Genomic DNA, 19,561 nt, shown 5'->3' on the forward strand with positions numbered 1-19,561 from the left:
GCCAAAGGTCCTTGTGGCCGTACCTCCAACTCAACCTCTGGCACTGCTTCCCGCGTAGCCTCCAAGAATAGTCCAATGGCATAGTGGGGCATGTAAAAGGTGCGCTGCTCCATCATCAAGAATGCACACATCTGCTCTGATAACAAGGTAGCCCAATCATACACGACTCCGTTCATCAACCCGTTCATCAACACTATCTGTGGTAGAGCGATGTCTGATGCCCTTCCCGACCCTGTCAACCTGCTTTTGATGACGTCCATAATGCATCGCCAATGACCCTCTGCGACAAAGGACCTACGCATCCCACGACCCTTCGTGGCGTCTACGATGCTCGCCAACTCTGCTGGGGTCAAGTCTCGGGACACTCGCCTAATCCAATGTTCCTTTTCTTCCCGTGTCATCTTCTTCGGCTTCAAGTCCACTTTCTTGCCATGTATGCCTAGGATGCCAAATACTCTGGTGAAATCTGCAGGTTTGAAGGATATGGTGATATCCTTCCCGAGATACTCAAATGTGCTCGTCCGTGAGTGGCTATCAAAGGTATCAACCATATATCGCAATGCTCCCTCGTACTCACGAATGGCGAACACAGGCATCTGGATAGCCCATTCTACCCCTGCTTTGTGAAGACTTGTCTTCACCAAATTATCATCCGGCGTGTTTTGCCACCATTTCCGACATTCCACCCCATTCAATCCCTCAAAGGTGATATTCTGTGAAGTGGAGGTGTTCTTCCCTTGTGCCGTGGGTTGCTGTGGTGTCTTTTTCTTCTGCCTGGCTTCCATTGTGCCACCTGCTATTCGAACACCTGAAGGAAGAATACGGGCATCCGGCTTCCTATGGCTGCTATCCTGCAATTGTTTTTTCCAATTTCTTTTTCCCGCAGACTCCATTGACCTGCTAACCACTTCTTGATTTTCCCTAACTACCTCCTGGGAGGTAGGTCGTACGGCTGTAATCCCCAACTACCTCCAGCTAGTAAAAAGCTCAAAGAAAAAATCCTCTTGTCCACCTCCCGCACTATATCTCTCCGCCTGTGCTTGTGAACACCGCACGGTAGCTTTTTGCTCTCTTCTGTAAATATTGATCAAACTTATATCCTTGCAAGGTTTCGAGGGCAGTTGCAGCACACGCCACAAGCGCCGAGCGTCAAGGGAGCAGCCGATGAACAAAACACCACGCCACGCCGCGCAAAGGAAGAAAAAAAACGAACGCCGAGGAGAGGAGAAGCCGCCACGTCGAGCAAAGGAAAAAAAGGAACAACACGCCGCACACGGAGGATAGAAAGAAGACACCGCACACCGACCACGCACCGCACGGCCTGATCAACATGCACAGCAAGGGTTATGCACACCAACGCGCAGCAGCCTTAAAAAAAAAAAAAAAACGACGACGGCCAGATTTCAAATGATTTGCTGGAGTTTGAAGCCAGGACACTGGAAATTCAGAGTAGAAAAGAAAGGTTTTTGGCATCTTGAAATATCACAGAAATGCAGTGCGCCATGGACTTTCGTGGGGTTCTGAAGGTTGTAAATTGGCGCTGCCCCAGGACCCTGCGAGGGGCGCTGCCCCTCGACCCCGCGGGGGCGCTGCCCCAGACCCCGCGAGGGGTGCTACCCCTCGACCCCGCTGGGGGCGTTGCCCCCAGACCCCCAGTTTATTTTGAGCTACAGAAGACCACGGGAAGTGTTGTGCCTACAGCTAAGCATTGGCAGGGAAGCCATAAGCCGTAGAGGGAGACGGATTTGGAGGTTGGGAACAAACAGAGTTTGATGGAAGGCATTGCAAGTCTGTGCAGTTGTATGACACAAGGGAGTTATTCAGTTCAGTTTTTAGCCTTTGGGGAGTGTGATGGAGGATTTGAGTTGGCTCCTAGCATTTGTGCCAACGGATTGTGGCCACCTCCAGGCATGACTGGTACGCTTTGAGGAACTCGGAGTATGTCTTGGCTGGACGTGAGGTTGCCTTGGTGGATGCGCAGCTGACCACCAGGTTGGAGGCAATAGTCGCGTGAGACTTAGTTCAGCGTACCCAGGAGTTGGATGCCGAGAGAGCAGCACGGGTGGCTATCGAGGACAAATTGGCTAGGGAGACAATATCAATTGAGTAGCAGTTGGTGGAAGCTGAGACTGAAAAACGTGTTTTGCAGACAAGTTTGGGTTAGGCCCAGGAGAACTGTGATGGCAAAGGAAGCAATATTGGTGAAATCTGCACTTGAGCATCAGATGGTAGCAGAAAAGGGTTTTCAGGCGAAGACGCAGCAAGTGTATAAGATCCGGGCCCGACTAGCGTTAGTAGTTCCTGCCGTTCATCTCTATTTTGTATTAAGTCGTCGGAGTCGACTTCTTTTCTTGGGGGGGATGATGTTGACGGGAATAATCATTATGTTATGTTGGTATATTATGTTTATGTTGTCGTCGGTAATAATGAGTTACGGCGGTCAGTTAGTTAGCCGACGGGTAGGTAGTTGGAGTCGCGACGGTTGTGTCGCACCCCTTCGGCTGTCATATATTGTACCACCTCCGGGTGTTGGAGGACATGTATTGTGACTACGGATATAATATGAACATCCTTTGACATTAATGGAAAGCTTATTCTGGTACTTCTTTTATAATTGCATTGTACATTGCTGTTCGATTTCTGTATTCTTCCTGTTTACCCAGTAAGGTAAACACTGGTGATTGCACCCTTTCTATCCTTGCTCTCTTTTGCAGAGGTTCATCCTGTTGCACTTCTTGTTGAATTTCATGCTGGGCCTCATGATGAACTTCCTGCTGGATATCTTTCTTCCTTGTTGTCCTTGGCCTCTTCGGAGCATTTTTCCCTTTATCAATCCAGACTTCTCCTTTCGCCTGGGCCTGTGAAGAACCCTCAGTTGATATGTCAAATGAACATTTCCTTCCATCAACTTCCTTATCTCCCGATCAACCCAGTGTCTGGTAATTTTCAACACGGGTCTAGCCAAGACATTCAAATCATCAATTTTGGGCTCCGACCAGTCTGGCAACTGAATGGGCTGATCTTTCACTTTCTCAATTCAAGTTGCGTTAAATCTGAATCCTCTTTCACCTGATCCGGCAATTGGTAAACTTCACTTATCCTGATAGTGTCAAGGGGCAGTCTAGAATGCATTTTCCTCCGGACTTCAAGGTCATCCTCAACACTTGCCCAATAATCTTCTAGGTGAAATTTGTGTATGAATTTCACATCAGCAACCTTCGTGATTTGGCAGTAAGGTTCATACTGAGCTCTGGATGTATAAAATGGCAGGCGATAGAATGCTAACTCCTCCATTGCACTCTCAGCCGCTTCCAAACCTGGGCACATTTCCATGAAATCACCTAGGACAACTGGGAATTCAATAGATTGCTTCTTCTTCTTCTTCTTCTTCTTCTTCTGTAATTGATCATAGACTGTTAACTACCTCATGAGTTCCAACAATATGCATTTGTCTGATGGATACCTTGGCAACTTGTATGATTGGAATGAGAATCCCTGCATCCTAATGTAGGTGAATTTTGGAAACTGTAAGAACGTGGCTCCATATTTCTAAATTAGGGCCCTTGCTTGTGGGGACACCCTTACGTGCAACTGTTTCTGCGTAAGCCACGTCAAGTACAAAGTGAAGGTGTCGTTCGCTAGCTTGCAAGAACTAACATTGTGAAGATGCAGTTGGGGATAACATTCATGCACTTTCAACTGTGCTGGTCCACAACCCATGATTCCACTTGCTGGCAGACAATCAAATCCTCCCCTTCGTGCAAGCATATAAATTACATAGGAGCTCATGAAGAAGGATTGAGACTTTCTTTCTTTCAAGTTCTTCAGTTGTTCGTGCAAGTAATGACTAATCAATTTGACCCAATCAACTAGCCCATTTGCATTCATGATCTCGCCAATGTAGAAGAACATCCATGTTTCAAAATTCACAGTATGTGAACATCCCATTACCCTGCTCAGCATCTTTATCAAGTCCACTTATTCCTGTTTGAAATCAAAGATAGTGAGTCTTTGGCATTTTGGAGACATGTGGCCTAGGCTTCAGCAACCACTGTTTGTTGATCATGTCAGCACACCTGGCAGGACCTGCGTCATACACTACTTGAGCTCCATTGATAGTCCTGTACGTCATGGAATGGTGTGAAGGAGTTATGAAAGCTTCACCAATTGATTCCGGAGTCAATGTTGCTAGCAGCCTGTCATCTGACGTTGAAATTGTCTTCCGCTCTGGATTATAATGCTTTGCACATTCTAGAATCAAATTTGGACACTGAATAGCAGGAGGAAAACCGGCTGCCGCAACAATTCCGCTCTTGACAAACTTAATAGCCATTGGTGATGGATTATGTCCTGCTGTCCCAAACATTCTGATTTTGAAGGCAGCCAGGTTGAATGTGGCCAAATTTGTATCGCTGATTTCCTTCCATCTGGAAACTAGGAAGGAAGTCTTTCATCTCTGCCTTGATCAATGTTTGCCTAGTGATGGTTGTTGTCTTGCTTGATTCTACCATCCTGAAAAGCACCTTGAAAATGATGAAAAATCGACTAAGTATGACCTTTCTTCACTTCTCCAATTCTTCTTTCTTAAATCCTGCACATAAGAAATGAAATGCTTCTCCATGCTTATATAGAATTCTTCAAATCGTACTGCTAAGTTAGGAGGCATTAATTTGGCAACTGAATTTATTATGCGTCATACTTTCCCAATCATTGCGCCATGCAAATGAAACTTTCCTTGTAGTTGAGTTCGAATTTGGAAGTTTCACTTAATGCACTAAGTCATGCGTCATACTTAGAATATTCCCTTTGCCAACTCATTAACTTTCCATTCTTTCAAATTTCAGAGGGAAATTGGAAGATTCTTCAAGATTCGCTTAATTCTCCATCTTAGCTTGACTTTTCTTGCTTCGAAGGGAATTTTCCATGCTTCTTCAACATCCCCTATTTTTTAGGGATCCTCCTAAAATTTAGGAGTCAGGTCCATTAGAGAGAGAAATCTCTCACGATTTTGAATCTATAAAAATTTCCAGATTCTGATAAGATTCGGTGTCTAAAAATGAATTTCCCGAGGGGATTTCTACCTTTCATTCCTCTTTGACCCTTGGATTTTCATGCCTTAGACAAATTTTCAATTTTCCACCTTAGGCATGGAATTCCCTATGTCTTGGAATTTCATCATTTCCTTGATTCTCCTTGACTTAGCTATTTCAATCGTGCTTTTCTTAGCCAAGGTGCAATTCTCCTAAGGCAAGGAGTTCACAACTTCTTCAATTCTCCTTGCATATTTCATTTTGGCGCCTTACCTGAGTGTTGGGCCGAATTTTCACCTAGACATGGATTCTTGCAAATTTCCAATTCCTCCATACACACTCCATTATAGCGCCCTTCCTTGTCTTAGGGGGGAAATTCTTCATGGAGGAGGAATTCATGATCTTGCCTATCCTTCCTTGACCCTTCCATTTTGGGCGCTCTCCTAGGGAGTAGGGCAGATTTTTACTATGGCCAAGGAATTCACACCTTTTCCACACTTTCCAAGTTGACCTCATCCTGGTGCCCTTTGACCTTCTTGGGCGGATTTTTGCCTTAGTCTTGGAATTCACACTTTTTTTTAACTCTTCCCTGACTACTCCATTTTGGTGCCCTCCATCATTCTTAGGCAGCATTTGTCACTAGGAAGGAATTCACTCATTTTGCAATCTTTTCCTTTACCCCCCTTGTTTGGCACCCTCCACAGTGCTAGGGCGCAAATCCACCTAAGGGAAGGAATTCATTGTTTTGGCAGTTCTCCAAGGTCCATTCAATTTAGCGCCCTAGGAGAAGCATGGGCGCTGAAACCACCAAGGCAAGGATTCTCACATTTTCCACCTTTTCCAAGAGTTCCTTGTTTTAGCGCCCTACCTTGGTGTTGGGCGGAGTTTTGCATTAGTGAAGGATTCATGCCCTTCTTAGTCTATTCCAAGGACCCCCCAATTTGGGGCCCTCCATAGTGCTAGGGCGCAAATCCACCTAAGGGAAGGAATTCATTATTTTTTTCTCCTTCCATGACACTTGAGTTTTAGCGCCCTTCATCACCCTAGGGCGACATTTTGGCTTGAGGAGGGAAATTTGCAATTTTCATGCTATCCATGGAGACTCCATTTTGGCGCCCTCACCTGGCTTTGGGCGGATTTTGACCATGAAGGAGGAATTCTTGATTTTTATCCATTCTCCATGGGCATGCCATTTTGGCGCCCTCCTTCACTTTTGGGCGGATTTTTGCAATGGAGGAATTCATTGTTTCCTTGCTTCTTCTAGACTTAGGTGAGTTTCTGAGCTTCTTCCGGATCAGGCTACCATATATGGACTTGAGGTGATTTCCGAGATAGATAAATTTCTCGAGCTTTCCACTTTAGGAAAGGGCTTCCAACACTTAGCCGCTTTTGACTGATTCTATCTGCTTTTCAAACCTTCCAGATTTAGAAGTAGTCGTGAATGCTTGATCTTCATTGCCTGCTTGAATGGTCTTGTCATAAATAAACTTTCTAAAAATAGAAACTTTCGGAGCATCAACGTTAGACCCCAAAACAGGACATAGGAATGGCTTACTATAAATAGAAACTTACTATAAATAGTAAGTTTGATTTTTTTGAAAAATGAAGACATTTTGGGACTCAGTAAAATCCCTAAAAAATAGGAACTTTCTAAAAGTATGCTCCGTTTTGGCTCAAATTTTACTGGGAGGTTCCTTGAAGGGTCCTGACTCCAGTTACATGCTCAATTTTTCCAAAACCCTAACAGAAACCCCTAAAATCTAGGACTAAAGGCGGAAACCCTAAAATCGACAAAACAGGCCCTAGACTTCATCAAATTCACCCAAATGAAAAGTAGACTTAATCAATTTGACCCCCGAACACTTGCAAAGCAGAGAGACTGACAAGACTGCCACCAAAAGACCCCAAAAAACAAAATCAAAACGACCAAGAGGGCCTAAAAAGTAGGGGGTCTCCATCCGAGATGGGGTGATGTGTGATTAGGTCACAACAAGGCCTAAGATGGAAAGGTTACTTTTAGGGCTTCCGTTTGAAGGTATGTCATTTCCACAAAAAAAGAAAAAAACTTCAAACGAAGGTAATTTTCAACATTGGAAAACAAGGGACCTTCGAACCCCTTTCTATTCCTTTTGTGATAATTTCCATAAAAGGAATAGAAAGGGACCTTTCAGCAAAGGTCTTATTTTTCCATTTTTTGAAATTATTTTCGTTCAAAGGCCTTTTTACATTTTTCACCTTCGAATGAAGGTCCACCTTTGAACAAAGGCAATTTTTTACTCAACTTGGTTTGAAGAAATACCTTCGAAAAAAAGTGTTTTCAACTTTTTTCCCTCCTCTGAATTGAAAAAACAAGTGTCCCATGTTTGGGACTCACTATTGTGAGTTTACCCAGCTTTGTCTATTTAATGGATGCTTGGGATGGAGTTGTATTATGTGTATTTGTGGGGACTTCTGTTATTGAATTTCCTCTAGATATAGTTGGTGATTATGGTTTAAGAAGTGGGTGCTCTAATAGTGTATTGTGATCCAAATTGTAATAATATTGAATGTTCCTTTGTTGGTTTTTTTTGGAAAGGATTCTCTCAAGGTAATTATTGTGTAGTGTATTTACTCATGTTGTATGTTTGTGTAAAGCTTTATGATATTGTCAAAACTAAGATTATTTAGTGTTTCCTCTCAAGATTAAGTAGAAATTTATTTAGTTGTATACGGTTTCCTTTCTAAAATGGCATTTCCAATGTAGCATGGACGCTGTGAATATTTTATTATGCATTTTCATCTCACAAATGCACAAGCAACTCTCAATGCTAACATGAACAAGGCATTTCATCCTTATCTCAGGAAGCTAGTTTTATGTCTTTTACTGACTTCTTGGTTTATAAAAGGGTTTTGCAAGAAAACTTAGCCCACCTTGATATTGTTCCAAATGGCATAATAATTTATAGTTTCTTTGGAAGGAAAACATGGGATTTCACTGCACACAATCTGCTATATTTGTGACAGATTAGCTCTTATGATTGACTCAAAAAGGATCAATCCAAGCTTTAGGCAATTGAGGAATGGCCAGAACCAAAGACACTTACTCAGCTTAGAGCAATCCTAATATTATAAGCTTATTATTGACTATTTGGCAAGGGGTTTTCTTACCTAACTACTCCACTTATAGATTTGACCACAAAAGATAGATTTGAGTGGCCAAATTTAGATAGAAAAGATATCATGATCTTCAAAGAAATAACCTACACTTGTCCCAATGATGACTTGAATTTTGGTCTATGCACTATATCTCACAAGTTATTAACTTGTATTCTTTTGACGAGTTATAATGCATTTTTTGGGGGGTATTATAAATAGGTAGGCTACTCTTTATAAGTTGACATTATGTAATATGATAACTTTAAACTTTTGTAACTATTTAGTAACCCAGCCTAAACAGTAAATTTGCCCCTTTGCCAAAATAATTCAACAGTAAAATCAATAGTTTTTGTTAAAAAACAAATCTTACTATAGGAAATATTGATGCCAGTGCTGATTCATTGACTGAACCAGCACCCTAAACAGTTGTTATTGTATCAAATGCAAACAATTAAAGAATAGTAAAGTCCTAGACATCACTAATTGGTAATTCATATTGATTATTCAAATTGTTTGTCATCTTATAAACCTTGAAACTTCAGACCAATATGATGAAATAAAAATTCATGAAGATATAATTAAGTTCTCACAATATGCTTACCCTTACTTGTTGAGGCAGTGCACTCAAACCAAAGTCAGAAACTTTGAGATTTCCATATGAATCAAGAAGCACATTTTCTGGCTACAAAACCCAAAGTGAGCATATGTCCAATTAGAAAAGTTCATAAAACATAGTGTGTTTCCAAAGTATAGTTATGGATCATTGGCATGGAGGTTCAGGTAAAATGCCTAAAGAATGGATCCAATAGGAAAGGATAAAATGAGAGTAGCAGAAGATTAATTCGTTCTCCACTTGTACCATACCTTCAAGTCTCTATGTGACACACCCCTGCTATGGCAGTAATCCACAGCAGTGATAAGTTGTTGGAAGTACTTTCTTGCTTCATCTTCTCTTAATCTTCCATCGTGAGTCTGATTTTAAAGTAAGTACATTTTGAAACAGCCGAATTCAATAAAGCAGTTGGTGCCTTACCATTTAAAGAAAATTGCTAAATCGTAAAATCCTATATATAACTTAAAAGCTGGCTGGCCCGCACCAAAAGCACTGAAAAATTATCTATTGTTGATTAAAAGATGAAATAGAAATATATCATTATTTCACAATTGATCTGTTTTGCTTCTTACAATTTTATCATGAAGGTCACCCCCCATTACAAATTCAAGAACAATATAGATCCTTTTTTTACTAGCCATGACCTGAAAATCAGAAGATCAACATTGTTACAAGTCATACTACTTTGCTGCAATAAGTAGCCCTAGCAAATCTGTGCTACTACATTGCCAACTTAAGAAAACCTCATATGTATGCCATAAAATAATATGCTTCTATGCATATTTAACCTTAATAAATTATGATCTCATGAAATGCAAATGACGACAGAAAACTGTTCAATTTCAAAAGATCAAGTTTAGTCTTTTCCAAATTCCCAACTAGCAAAAATTTATCATCCAGCAACGTATTGATATGAAAGAAGGATATTTTTAGTACAAGGATAAAAGAGCACCACTGACCATTAAATTAGTAATTTTAACCAATATCGGCACTTCTCATTGATTACTAACAAAATTCCTAAATCCAGAATTGAAAAACCCACCTCATGCAACCGTACAATATTTGGATGCTTGATCAAATTCATGGCAGAAATTTCTCTCTTTATCTGTACAAGTGGAACATATATTACAACAAAGCCTCTCAAGACAACATATAACATAATCTTGGTCAAATACATGTCAATCAGAATATGCTTCCTATGTACTAAACATCAATGGTAATAACTAATATTACGTGTAAATACACAAAAGAACTCACAGAGAAATAAGTAACTTTTTATTATAATAATGGTCTTTAAGATTGCCTATAGCTGTCGCAAAGGCAAAGAAATATACAGGAAGTTGCCACAACCAAACATCTTACCATAGTCAAAGGATGTAAATTCATAAAAACAAGAAATTTCAAGAACGTAAACTCTCAAAACAGTAAAAATCAGAATGTTTACAATATCTTCTTAGTTCATGTGACAATTGAAGGACCCAAAATTTACTTCTAACTATGGAGTATGGAATTGAATAAGGCAGAGATGCAGAGTGCAGATGCAAGAACTGGGGAAAATGTGCAGAGAGGCTTGGGGATGATTCAGGCATCCTTGGGCCCACACTATATTAAAAAACAATAATAAGTGATAAATTCAGATCAACTGTGATATCCCCATACTGGCAATCCACAAACCAATTTTGTGAATTCTCTCTGAGACAAAATTTTGCAGTCTTGCTGTCTAAACATTATCACTGTGGAAGACCGATATGGATTAAAATGTAATGTTTAAAGAAGATGAGTTAGCAAGGTTGATTAAGGCGTGACTTATTGTCACCATAAGCGATTAGATCAAGGGGGCGGATTAACAAACATGAATAAACAAACACGATTAAGGAAGAAGAGATATGACTTGTCTAAAGAGCACGTATTAATGAAAAGGTATGAATTAAACAGATGTTAACTATTCCTTAAGTCAAAGGGTGTGGTCCAAGGTTACAATAGAAGGATGCATCTTTTCAAACTCCCAAGGTACTTAGGGAGAGTAAGATCATTTCAAAGGGAGGTAAGAAAAAAATCTGGAAATGCTATCGGTCCTAATACTGAAAGAAGGGAATCAGAATTTGCTGTCAATAATTCAAAATTCAGAATTCAGCCCGTATATCAGGAACATAGAAGATTAGCAGCCCCTGCAGGAATAGTGATAACACAAGGACTGAGTGATATCATATTGTGATCATAGCCCATTCAATTCAGGTATATTGTCCACAGTAAACAGTAAAATTCAGACAGTGATGTTGTGGGTGATCAACATATATACATATGTACTTATTCTTGCATATAAGAAATATTTATCTTCAGACTTCATATAATTAGATTATATCAGTCTCTAAATCGGCTTATACTGGAACTATTGTCTTTAAGTTGTCTTTCTTCAGTCAACCAAGAAAAGGTGTTTCTATAGGGGACATCATATCAACCTGAATCACAAGTTTTCCTTCATACTACTGTGTACACCATGGTTTAAGATCACCAGATTGATTTGATGGCAGCCAAAATCACTCTATTGAACAGAAAAGGGAAGAACCATTTGTCTGAAAGGGAGTTCAATCAATTTCTCTTCCATCTCTTGAATTGAAGTGCAACTGCTTGAATTTTCTCAGATGGCAGTGGCTTTTGAGTAGCAGTATGTGCAATCAAATGAGTCTAATGCTTGTGTGGGGCTTTCAGTTTGTTTAGGATAGTATAAGTTCAAGCAAAAGAACAGGATCCTCGTAATAACCACCCTCAATTTTTTTTAAATATGCTAGCTTTCAACTGAAATGAAATGTATAACAACTTCCTTTCCACTTTCTGATCACCCAGATCCTTGGAAGGGCAAGGTGAGAGCATAAATTGTTCAAGATCACAAAAAGCTAAAAGCAAAATTGCAGTAAAGAAAGCATCAAGCGACAAACCAGCTCATATCACTTATTCAGTGAGATGCATATACATTACTGGAAATAAAATTGCATCTTCTACATTTTTAGTGGTAAGTGAGGGGGTACTCCACTTATTTAGTGGAAAAGTTTATACAAACTCAATGTAAATAACATCTTTGAGCGCATCCACTAGCAATAGGAATGCTTATACAAATACTGAGAAATAAGCAAACTCCTTCCACTTATCCAATGGTAGGTGATTACAACAACCACCTTTTTAGTGGGGTAAGCGTTGATGTGTTTTTTATGCACCTCAAATACAGAATAAAATACCAAGGTATTCTATCCTCTCTTGAACAAAAGAAACTTTGAATGCCAAACAAAGTGATCAATCAAAGCAACTCAAGGTTTACAATGTGAACTAAGCGACTTAAATGCTTGGGATAGACTCAAGATATAAATGTGATAATGCTGCTTCGCACAAAGGAACTTACACAATTGTTCTAGGATTTCAATCAATTATTTCCCCTCTAAATGACTTAAGATTTACAATTAAGCTCTTTTGACTACCTCTACTAATGTTCTTGGAAATAAAATGCAAAAAGGAGTAAGGTTTAGGAGTCTAATCTAATTCTACCTATGCAAGAAATTATCAATGACTTAATGAAACCCAATCAAACTTTGCTTCGCCATTAGGAACAACTACACAAAGGTGATGCAATCTTCTAAGGAGATATAAAAGATTTTCAAATTGCTTACACACATTAATACCAAAGGAAATGTGAATCAATGATAGTAAAGCAATTGAACTTAAGCATAAATAGTGTTCAGTCTAACCATGCACTGCGACTTACAATCAACAAACCACAAATGGTACGAACATGTAGGTTTCACCATAAATCATCAATAATGCATTCCATTCAACTAAGTAGCTTGATGCAAAATAACTCTTAATCTAAATTTGATGTTGGTGGTGGAAATAAGCCACACCTGGACCGACGATGGACTGGTCCAAGATGGGCCAGTAGCTTAGTGGTAGAGCACTCCAGTAGCGTATGGAAGGTCCTAGGTTCGAGTCCTAGCTGGTCCATGTCTCAACATGGTATCAGAACCAGGTCTAGGCTAGAAGCCCCAAGCACACGAGAGGTGTGGCTTAAGAGGGGGTGTTGGTGGTGGAAATAAGCCACACTCGGACCGACGATGGACTGGTCCAAGAGGGGCCAATAGCCCAATGGTAGAGCACTCCAGCAGCGTATGGAAGGTCCTAGGTTCGAGTCCTAGCTGGTCCATGTCTCAACATTTGAGAGATATGAAACCATGCTAACATCCAAAATCACGCATAGGCTCACCAAGCTTCAAAGAGTTTGTATTAACTTTGGCAGTATTTATGCAACAATTTCACATAAGTCTCTTATGACACAAATGAAATGAGCTAACTTATATAGAGCTCTTATTACAAATGAAGGGCCAAGATTGACCTAGAATCAATGGCCAAGATTAAGACAACAAAACCCTAATGAGGATTAGTTACAACCAACTAGAGAACAACCAATAGAAAATGAACACCTTCCTTGGCACAAAATGCGAGGAAAGAGGATGAATGGCAAAATTCCAAGCCACCCAATCTTTCAACTTTCTTTCTTCTAGAAGGATGTGGCCCTTATCTCTTTCTCTGCTTGCAAATTCAATGAATCTAGACACAACAAGATCAATTTCTGCCATTGGAACACTTGGCACAATATCCAACTTGTATTCTATGACGTCCAAGTCATCAACACATGGGGCAAATGTCTTCTCCCATTCCAATTCTTGCTTTCAAAAGCTATCCACAAAGAACATGAATGAATGAGCTTTGTTCAAGTGATCTTTCACAATAACCTTGAGGAGGTTATTTTACACTTTGTCTTTCAAACTTTCCACATTCATATCATCTTCACCGATCACCTCTTGTCCAAGTACCTTTGCAATTGCACAAAATATCTTATTTTGAATTGCCTTGATCACCCCTTCCAACCGCACACAATCATCAACTATCTTCTCAAATATTTCCTTCTTTGCTATCAATGCACAATACCAATGACCAAAGTCGTATATGTCCTTCTCTTCTATTACACTTCCATCAATCAAAGTTTGTTTGGAAGTCTCTTTCAACACACGCAAGCATGGAATTGTCTTCTCTTGCACAACTAGAAAATCCTCCCACAATTCTACTACACTCTGAATTCTATACATGAATGTAGCAACTTTTCCATTTACTTGCACCAATTCTTCCACAAACTTGTTGGCCTTGTCAGAAATGTCTTCGATCTATTCCTTTGCTTCCTTTGTTGTTATTCTCATTTCTTCAAAACTTTCAACTGATTCCCTTGGAAGAGATGCCGGTGGAACAAATGTTTCATCCCCTCACTGAATGGGCTTCATCAAGTGTATTAGGTATTCTTTCAATTGCTGATTGTCTTCCCTTAACTGATTCTTCTTTTCTTGCTCTTTCCTCAATCTTTCCTTGATGATATTGATAGAATCTCCAAATCTTTAACCTCTAGCTCTTGCATTGTAGGTCCTAAATCAATCGTTCTCACCTCATATTCTTCGGGAAGGATGTCTTCTTTTGCCTTATCCACTTTAGGAACCCTGACCTACAATGTGTGAGCCCCTAAACCATCTCTTATGATCTTAGAGAATTTCTACATCTACATCATCCACTGGTTGTACCTCTATTACTATCTTCTTCTTCATTCTATCTTTCAACCATTTAGGTATGGTGCACTTTTCTATGCCTTCATCTAGTTGTTCAATCTCCTGAAGTCCCTTTAGTGCTGAAATCATTCCTTCATCAAAATCTGTATTTGGAATGGGAATTTATGGGTTTCCTGAATCTTCAACTATTATTGTTCTTGGTTCGATGAGGCAATCTACAATAGGAATGTCAATGTCTTGTGAAGACTCATGATCCTGATTTTCTGCTGAACTGATTCTACAAATGCATTCACATTTTGATCTTCATGGATTAGAGATCTTAACTCAAGTTCCTTCTGTGATTCATTTTCAGCCACTGATGTTCCATTCCTATCTTGACGAATCAACTTCTCTTACCAGTGAGGTACTAGTAGAAGAACGAGTCATACTTGTCCTTTGTCTTTTTTGTCTCTGCTCTTCACTTACATTCTTCCTTACTTTTTCTTTTCTAACTTGCGAATTTTTCGTTGTATCTTTCCTTTTCCTTGAATTTTCATCTTCTTGCCTACTGTAATCTCTCTTCGTGCTTTCAATCATTTCCTCATCATTGGATGAATGTGACTCCAAATCACCCATCAACTCATATGTCAAGGAGGTATTCATTTCTTTCAACTTGTTGATCAACCCACCACCTTGTGTAGTTCGTACTTGATCTCATCAATGTCAATAAATCTGATATTTCAAGATCGGACCAATTAAGTGGAGGAAGCGGCTTATTCTTTTCTTTTTCATAGTAAGCTTGAACATAATTTCCATCATCTTTGAGTTGATCAAGCACAAGAAAAAGTTTACATAGTCTAATCAAACTCATTGTCAACCTTGACCACATCCTTTTCCTGACCTTGAACTCATCCGCTGCATTGGCCCAATAATCCTCAAGATCAACTCTATGCTTATACTTTCTTCCATGTATTGTTTTGATGCAATGATAAGGATCAAAATTGGATCTTGACCTATAGAGAGAAAGACGGTAAAGTTGTATTTCTTCATCTGATTTTTCAGCTGCCTGCATTGTAGGACATGACTCAATCATCTTTCCAATAGTGAGAGGAAAAGTTACTCCAGCTCTATACTTGCTCCTTTGAATTTTTTCGTATGTAGACAACTACCTTGTGACCTCAAGCAATATCATCTTATTGTTGGCGGTAATATTGTACAAGAATAAAACCGCAGTTAATTAAGTAATACTTGTCTTTGTTAGTATGGTAACTGAGGGATGGTAGTTATGGGTGCAATGGTTGCCCCTCGCACCCCTTGGTACCTTTATATACCATGGAAGGTCACTTGTAAACACACATGATTATGAATGGAAATAGTATCTCTTATATTTGCTTGATCTTATCTGGTATCTATGGCATTATTGTCTTTTGTTAAGCATTCTATCTATACGATCTAAACTGTTCATCCAAAGGGTAAACATCTGGCACCATTGCCGAAATTTATCCGGAGCACGAGAATATACTACATGGCACACGAATAATGGGACAACCATTGGCCAAAGGGACAAGCGGTAACCCGGATGAAGAACCTGAAGAACTATTTGAGGGAGAACTAGCACTCACAAAAGATTTCTCCTGTGTCCTCCAGGTGGCGATTGAAACACACGTACAAAGGGAAGCCACCACCGAAGATGTTCCAGAGGACACTGTGTGGAGTGTGCTTGGTGTAAGCCCAGCGGTAAATCGGTTGATGAGCAATTTGCCCAACCTTCTAGCACAGGCATTTTTGGCTCTCCAAAACCACAGGGAAGACACTGTTGTGCGAATCGCACACCCATCCCCGTCTTGGACAGGGACCCCCAGTTTGTGCCTTTCTGTCCTGATCCTGAAATTTGGCTAAGTCTGGAATTCCCTGATCCTGAAATTTGGCTAACTCTGAAAACTAAGGAAACCTCCAAAAACTAGAATTTGCAATATAACTCCTGGAGGTCTGAAACCACTCTCAAACATCCTGAAAGTATATATGGAATATAACTTAAAGTATAAGTCTTATACTTAAATGTTATATTCCATATGCTCAATTTCGGACCCAGAAGCCAAAAGTTGAAAAGGTTAAAAGTGTTTCAAGGTCCGAAATTCACCTTTAAACATCATTTTCGGAGCCTGGGGCCGAAATTTCTAAATATGACGAAATCGCAAAAAGTGTTTCAAGGTCCGAAAAACACTTTTAACTGTCCATTTTCGGACCCTAGGGGCGAAATGTTAAAAACGCGATTTTGCAAAAGTGTTCCAAGTTCCGAAATTCGCCTTAGACCCATTTTCGGACCCTAGCTCCAAAATGAAAGGTAAAAGGAAATCGCGAAATGTTTAAAACACGCCCCAGGTCCGAAGTTTAAAACGCAAAACGCCTCCGCCCCCCGAAATCGCTTAAAACCTTATTTTCGGACGCCAGGTCCGAGGTTTTTCAAAAGGGCGAAATGTTTTTTAAAAAAAAAAAAAGAGGACGCACTAGGTCCGAAAGTCCGAAAAGGCACTTAGGTCTATTTTCGGACCCCCGAAGAAAAGTTTAAAGTGCGAAATCTTTTAAAAGCGCCTCCAGCTCCGAAAGGTAAAACGTTAAGTCCATTTTCGGACCCCTGGGAAAGGTGAAACGTGAAGTCTCATTTTCGGACCCTAGGGACGAAATGTTTTAAAATCGCAATTTTTGCGAAATATATGTAAGCTCCGGAATTTGCAAAAGGATGGCAAAGGTCCGAAATTCGCCTTAAGTCCTCAAACTTCGGACCCATGAGCCAAAAGTGAAAGGTTTTGAAAATTCAAAAGTTCAAATGCTCCGAATTTGCAAAGAACGCCAAAAGGTCCGAAGTTTTTGCAAATTTCAAGGTGTCCTCCGTTCTCCGAAATTTACTAGAAAGCATGGGAGTTAGAGTTTTAGAATCTGCAGAAGCTCTTCAAACCTCCAGAATCGCGCCATAAACCCATTTAAAACGTCCAAAACTCCAAAGGTAAAATCACGCAGAAGTAACAGACCAAGGATCAGATTTCACAATCGAAGAGAAAAGAGAAGCATTTTCAAGATACATCCCGCAAAGAGCTTCTCAAGCCAGACGTCGTAATTAAATTTAATGTTTGTTAAAATTAAATTATTTAATTTTTCAAATTGATTTAATGAAATGAAATTGGTTGATCGCAGGACGTCATCGAAGAACCAGGAGAAAGACCTCAAACGCAAATCAAGGAAGGATTGCAATTCAAGGCCAAGCGCTGAAGATTGGAAAAGAAAGATACAGGAGCGCAAGAGCAACCGAGCATTGGGAACCGTGCCGTTGAACAAAGATGAAGTCCACCGGCGAAATTGGAGGCAAAGGGCAAAAGAACACTCTGAATGCTGCAAGTTTATGCATTCTCAGAAGGCACACAGTTGGATTTAAATCCAAAAATTCAGTCTTAAAGCTGAAACTACTTTATTGTAAACTGCCTATGGGTCCCGTGCAAGATATTTTTGTGGATAACTATTCCCAACCACCAAAAAGACCGGATAAACCTGAATTAAAGCCAAAAGTGGTTGGTAGTTGAGATATTTGTTGGTTGGATAACTGAGAATTAATTTGGCATGGATCAAAGCTGTCAGCTTCTGGAAGACAGATCAGGACCCTTGGATGCAGTCCATCCTGGCCTCTGATTCAAAATTGTAATATCTATAAAAGGCAGAGGCCTTTCTTCTGTAAAGGGTTAGATTGTTAGAGATTGTTAGAGATTGAGAGATTGTTAGAAAAGGGTTAGAAATTGCTAGATAGTTAGATTTTAGAGTTAGAATAGGTTAGATCTTAGCAGTAGCATAGAGATGCTGCAGAAATTGTTGTAATAGGCAGATGAGATCAATATATCAACATTGATTTGGTGTTTATTGTCTTGTTTTCATCCTATTTGCATGGTTTCCTTCAGCATTTTAGATAAATCTTTCTATTTTGGGTGTGCAGGTATTTGATAGATTCGGGCTCATACCACTGAGGATATTCTGATTGTGTATCCTATTGTGTGGTTAACCTGAGCCTTTGATTGTGCTTAGTTCAATTGCAGGTGTCCGTCTGAGTTGCGCCAAAATTGGGTGCTTAGCCGTGTGTCTCCAATCTGAAAATCTTCCAAGTTCCTTTGAAGATTGCACCGTTCCTGCAAGGTTGTGAGCCATTCTGGCCAAGCAGGAATTGGTTATGTGGAATCCGTCTACCCGCATACCCGTGTTGTTAGTTTTAGATCTCCTAACCCTTTCCTTTTGCTCTTTATTGCATAATTCGAGAATCACAGCAGACTAGCTTGTTGCAAATCGTAAGTCCCCCTTGTGTTTCCAGCATAAACACATCAAGCCACTGAGAGATCCCGCAGTCAAGACCTGACAAAAGAAACCTTGAGGTAGTCTCCTTTGATCAAACTTAGAAAACAGCATTAGAGACTTCCTTATCTCAAGAGAGAGTAGGATAATCAGTCGGCTATTCTATTCTGCGTTGGCCGTATGGAGTTTGCAGCAATGCGATTTCATCCACGTCAACAGACACCTATCGAGAGAACCGGCGCCAACAAATCCTACGGGAGTTTCACGAGGACCAAGAAGAGGAGCGCAATGAAACCGATTGAGGGGTGAATAATCTCTGAATGTGTGCGGGCGAAGGAGAATAAAACAAGAACACCCCCACTGTCGTGACATACATTGTATACCCGGGAAGAATTAATAAAAGTGCTTTTTTCAATATGATGCCTTGTTCTATTGCATAAGGAGAATTTAGTATTAATGCCCAATCTGCTAAATAAGGACAAAAATAAGAAGGAATACATAGGGGACTCTAAAGCCACCCAACAAGCATTAATTCTCGAACAACAAGTAGAACGAAGAAGAAGATTCAAGAGGATTGCCGAGGAAGGAAGCGGCGGAAATGATAGCAATGGCTTTGGCAAGGGCCAAGTTTCCACACTAATAGAAACCATCAAGAAACGATTGGGGGACCTTTCCCTAACATTGGAAGAGATCGGTGATGGGAGTACGGTAGAACCATACATGCCATACAAAGGTGCCAAGACCAAAAGGGAAGACAGGACAGAGACCGAGAATAGAGAGGTGGAGGATACCGATGCGACCAAAGGTGTCGGGAGGACACAAGGTCACGGTAGTAGAAGCAATCTGTTCGATGCAGGCTCATCACACCCTAGTAGTTA

General features: G+C 40.2%; 1 protein-coding gene across 7 annotated transcripts in view; it reads right to left on the reverse strand.

The window, feature by feature from the left end:
* LOC131046840 (CBL-interacting protein kinase 23) overlaps nt 1-19,561 on the reverse strand; it is a 166,695-nt gene that overhangs the window by 93,056 nt on the left and 54,078 nt on the right. For 5 of the 7 annotated variants that reach the window (XR_009106075.2, XM_057980629.2, XM_057980628.2 and 2 more), the window contains exons 2-5: nt 9,821-9,883; nt 9,351-9,422; nt 9,030-9,137; nt 8,767-8,847 (exon numbers count right to left, since the gene is read on the reverse strand). Coding sequence is in view for 6 of the 7 variants with exons in the window: in XM_057980629.2 (XP_057836612.2) it covers nt 8,767-8,847; nt 9,030-9,137; nt 9,351-9,422; nt 9,821-9,883 (324 nt within the window). In the remaining variant the exon portion in view is untranslated. The remainder of the gene's footprint in view (nt 1-8,766; nt 8,848-9,029; nt 9,138-9,350; nt 9,423-9,820; nt 9,884-19,561) is intronic. The other 2 variants (XM_057980625.2, XM_057980627.2) reach the window with 2 other exon arrangements.

This window comes from Cryptomeria japonica, chromosome 4 (assembly GCF_030272615.1).
Source record: "Cryptomeria japonica chromosome 4, Sugi_1.0, whole genome shotgun sequence".
Taxonomy (NCBI): Eukaryota; Viridiplantae; Streptophyta; class Pinopsida; order Cupressales; family Cupressaceae; genus Cryptomeria; species Cryptomeria japonica.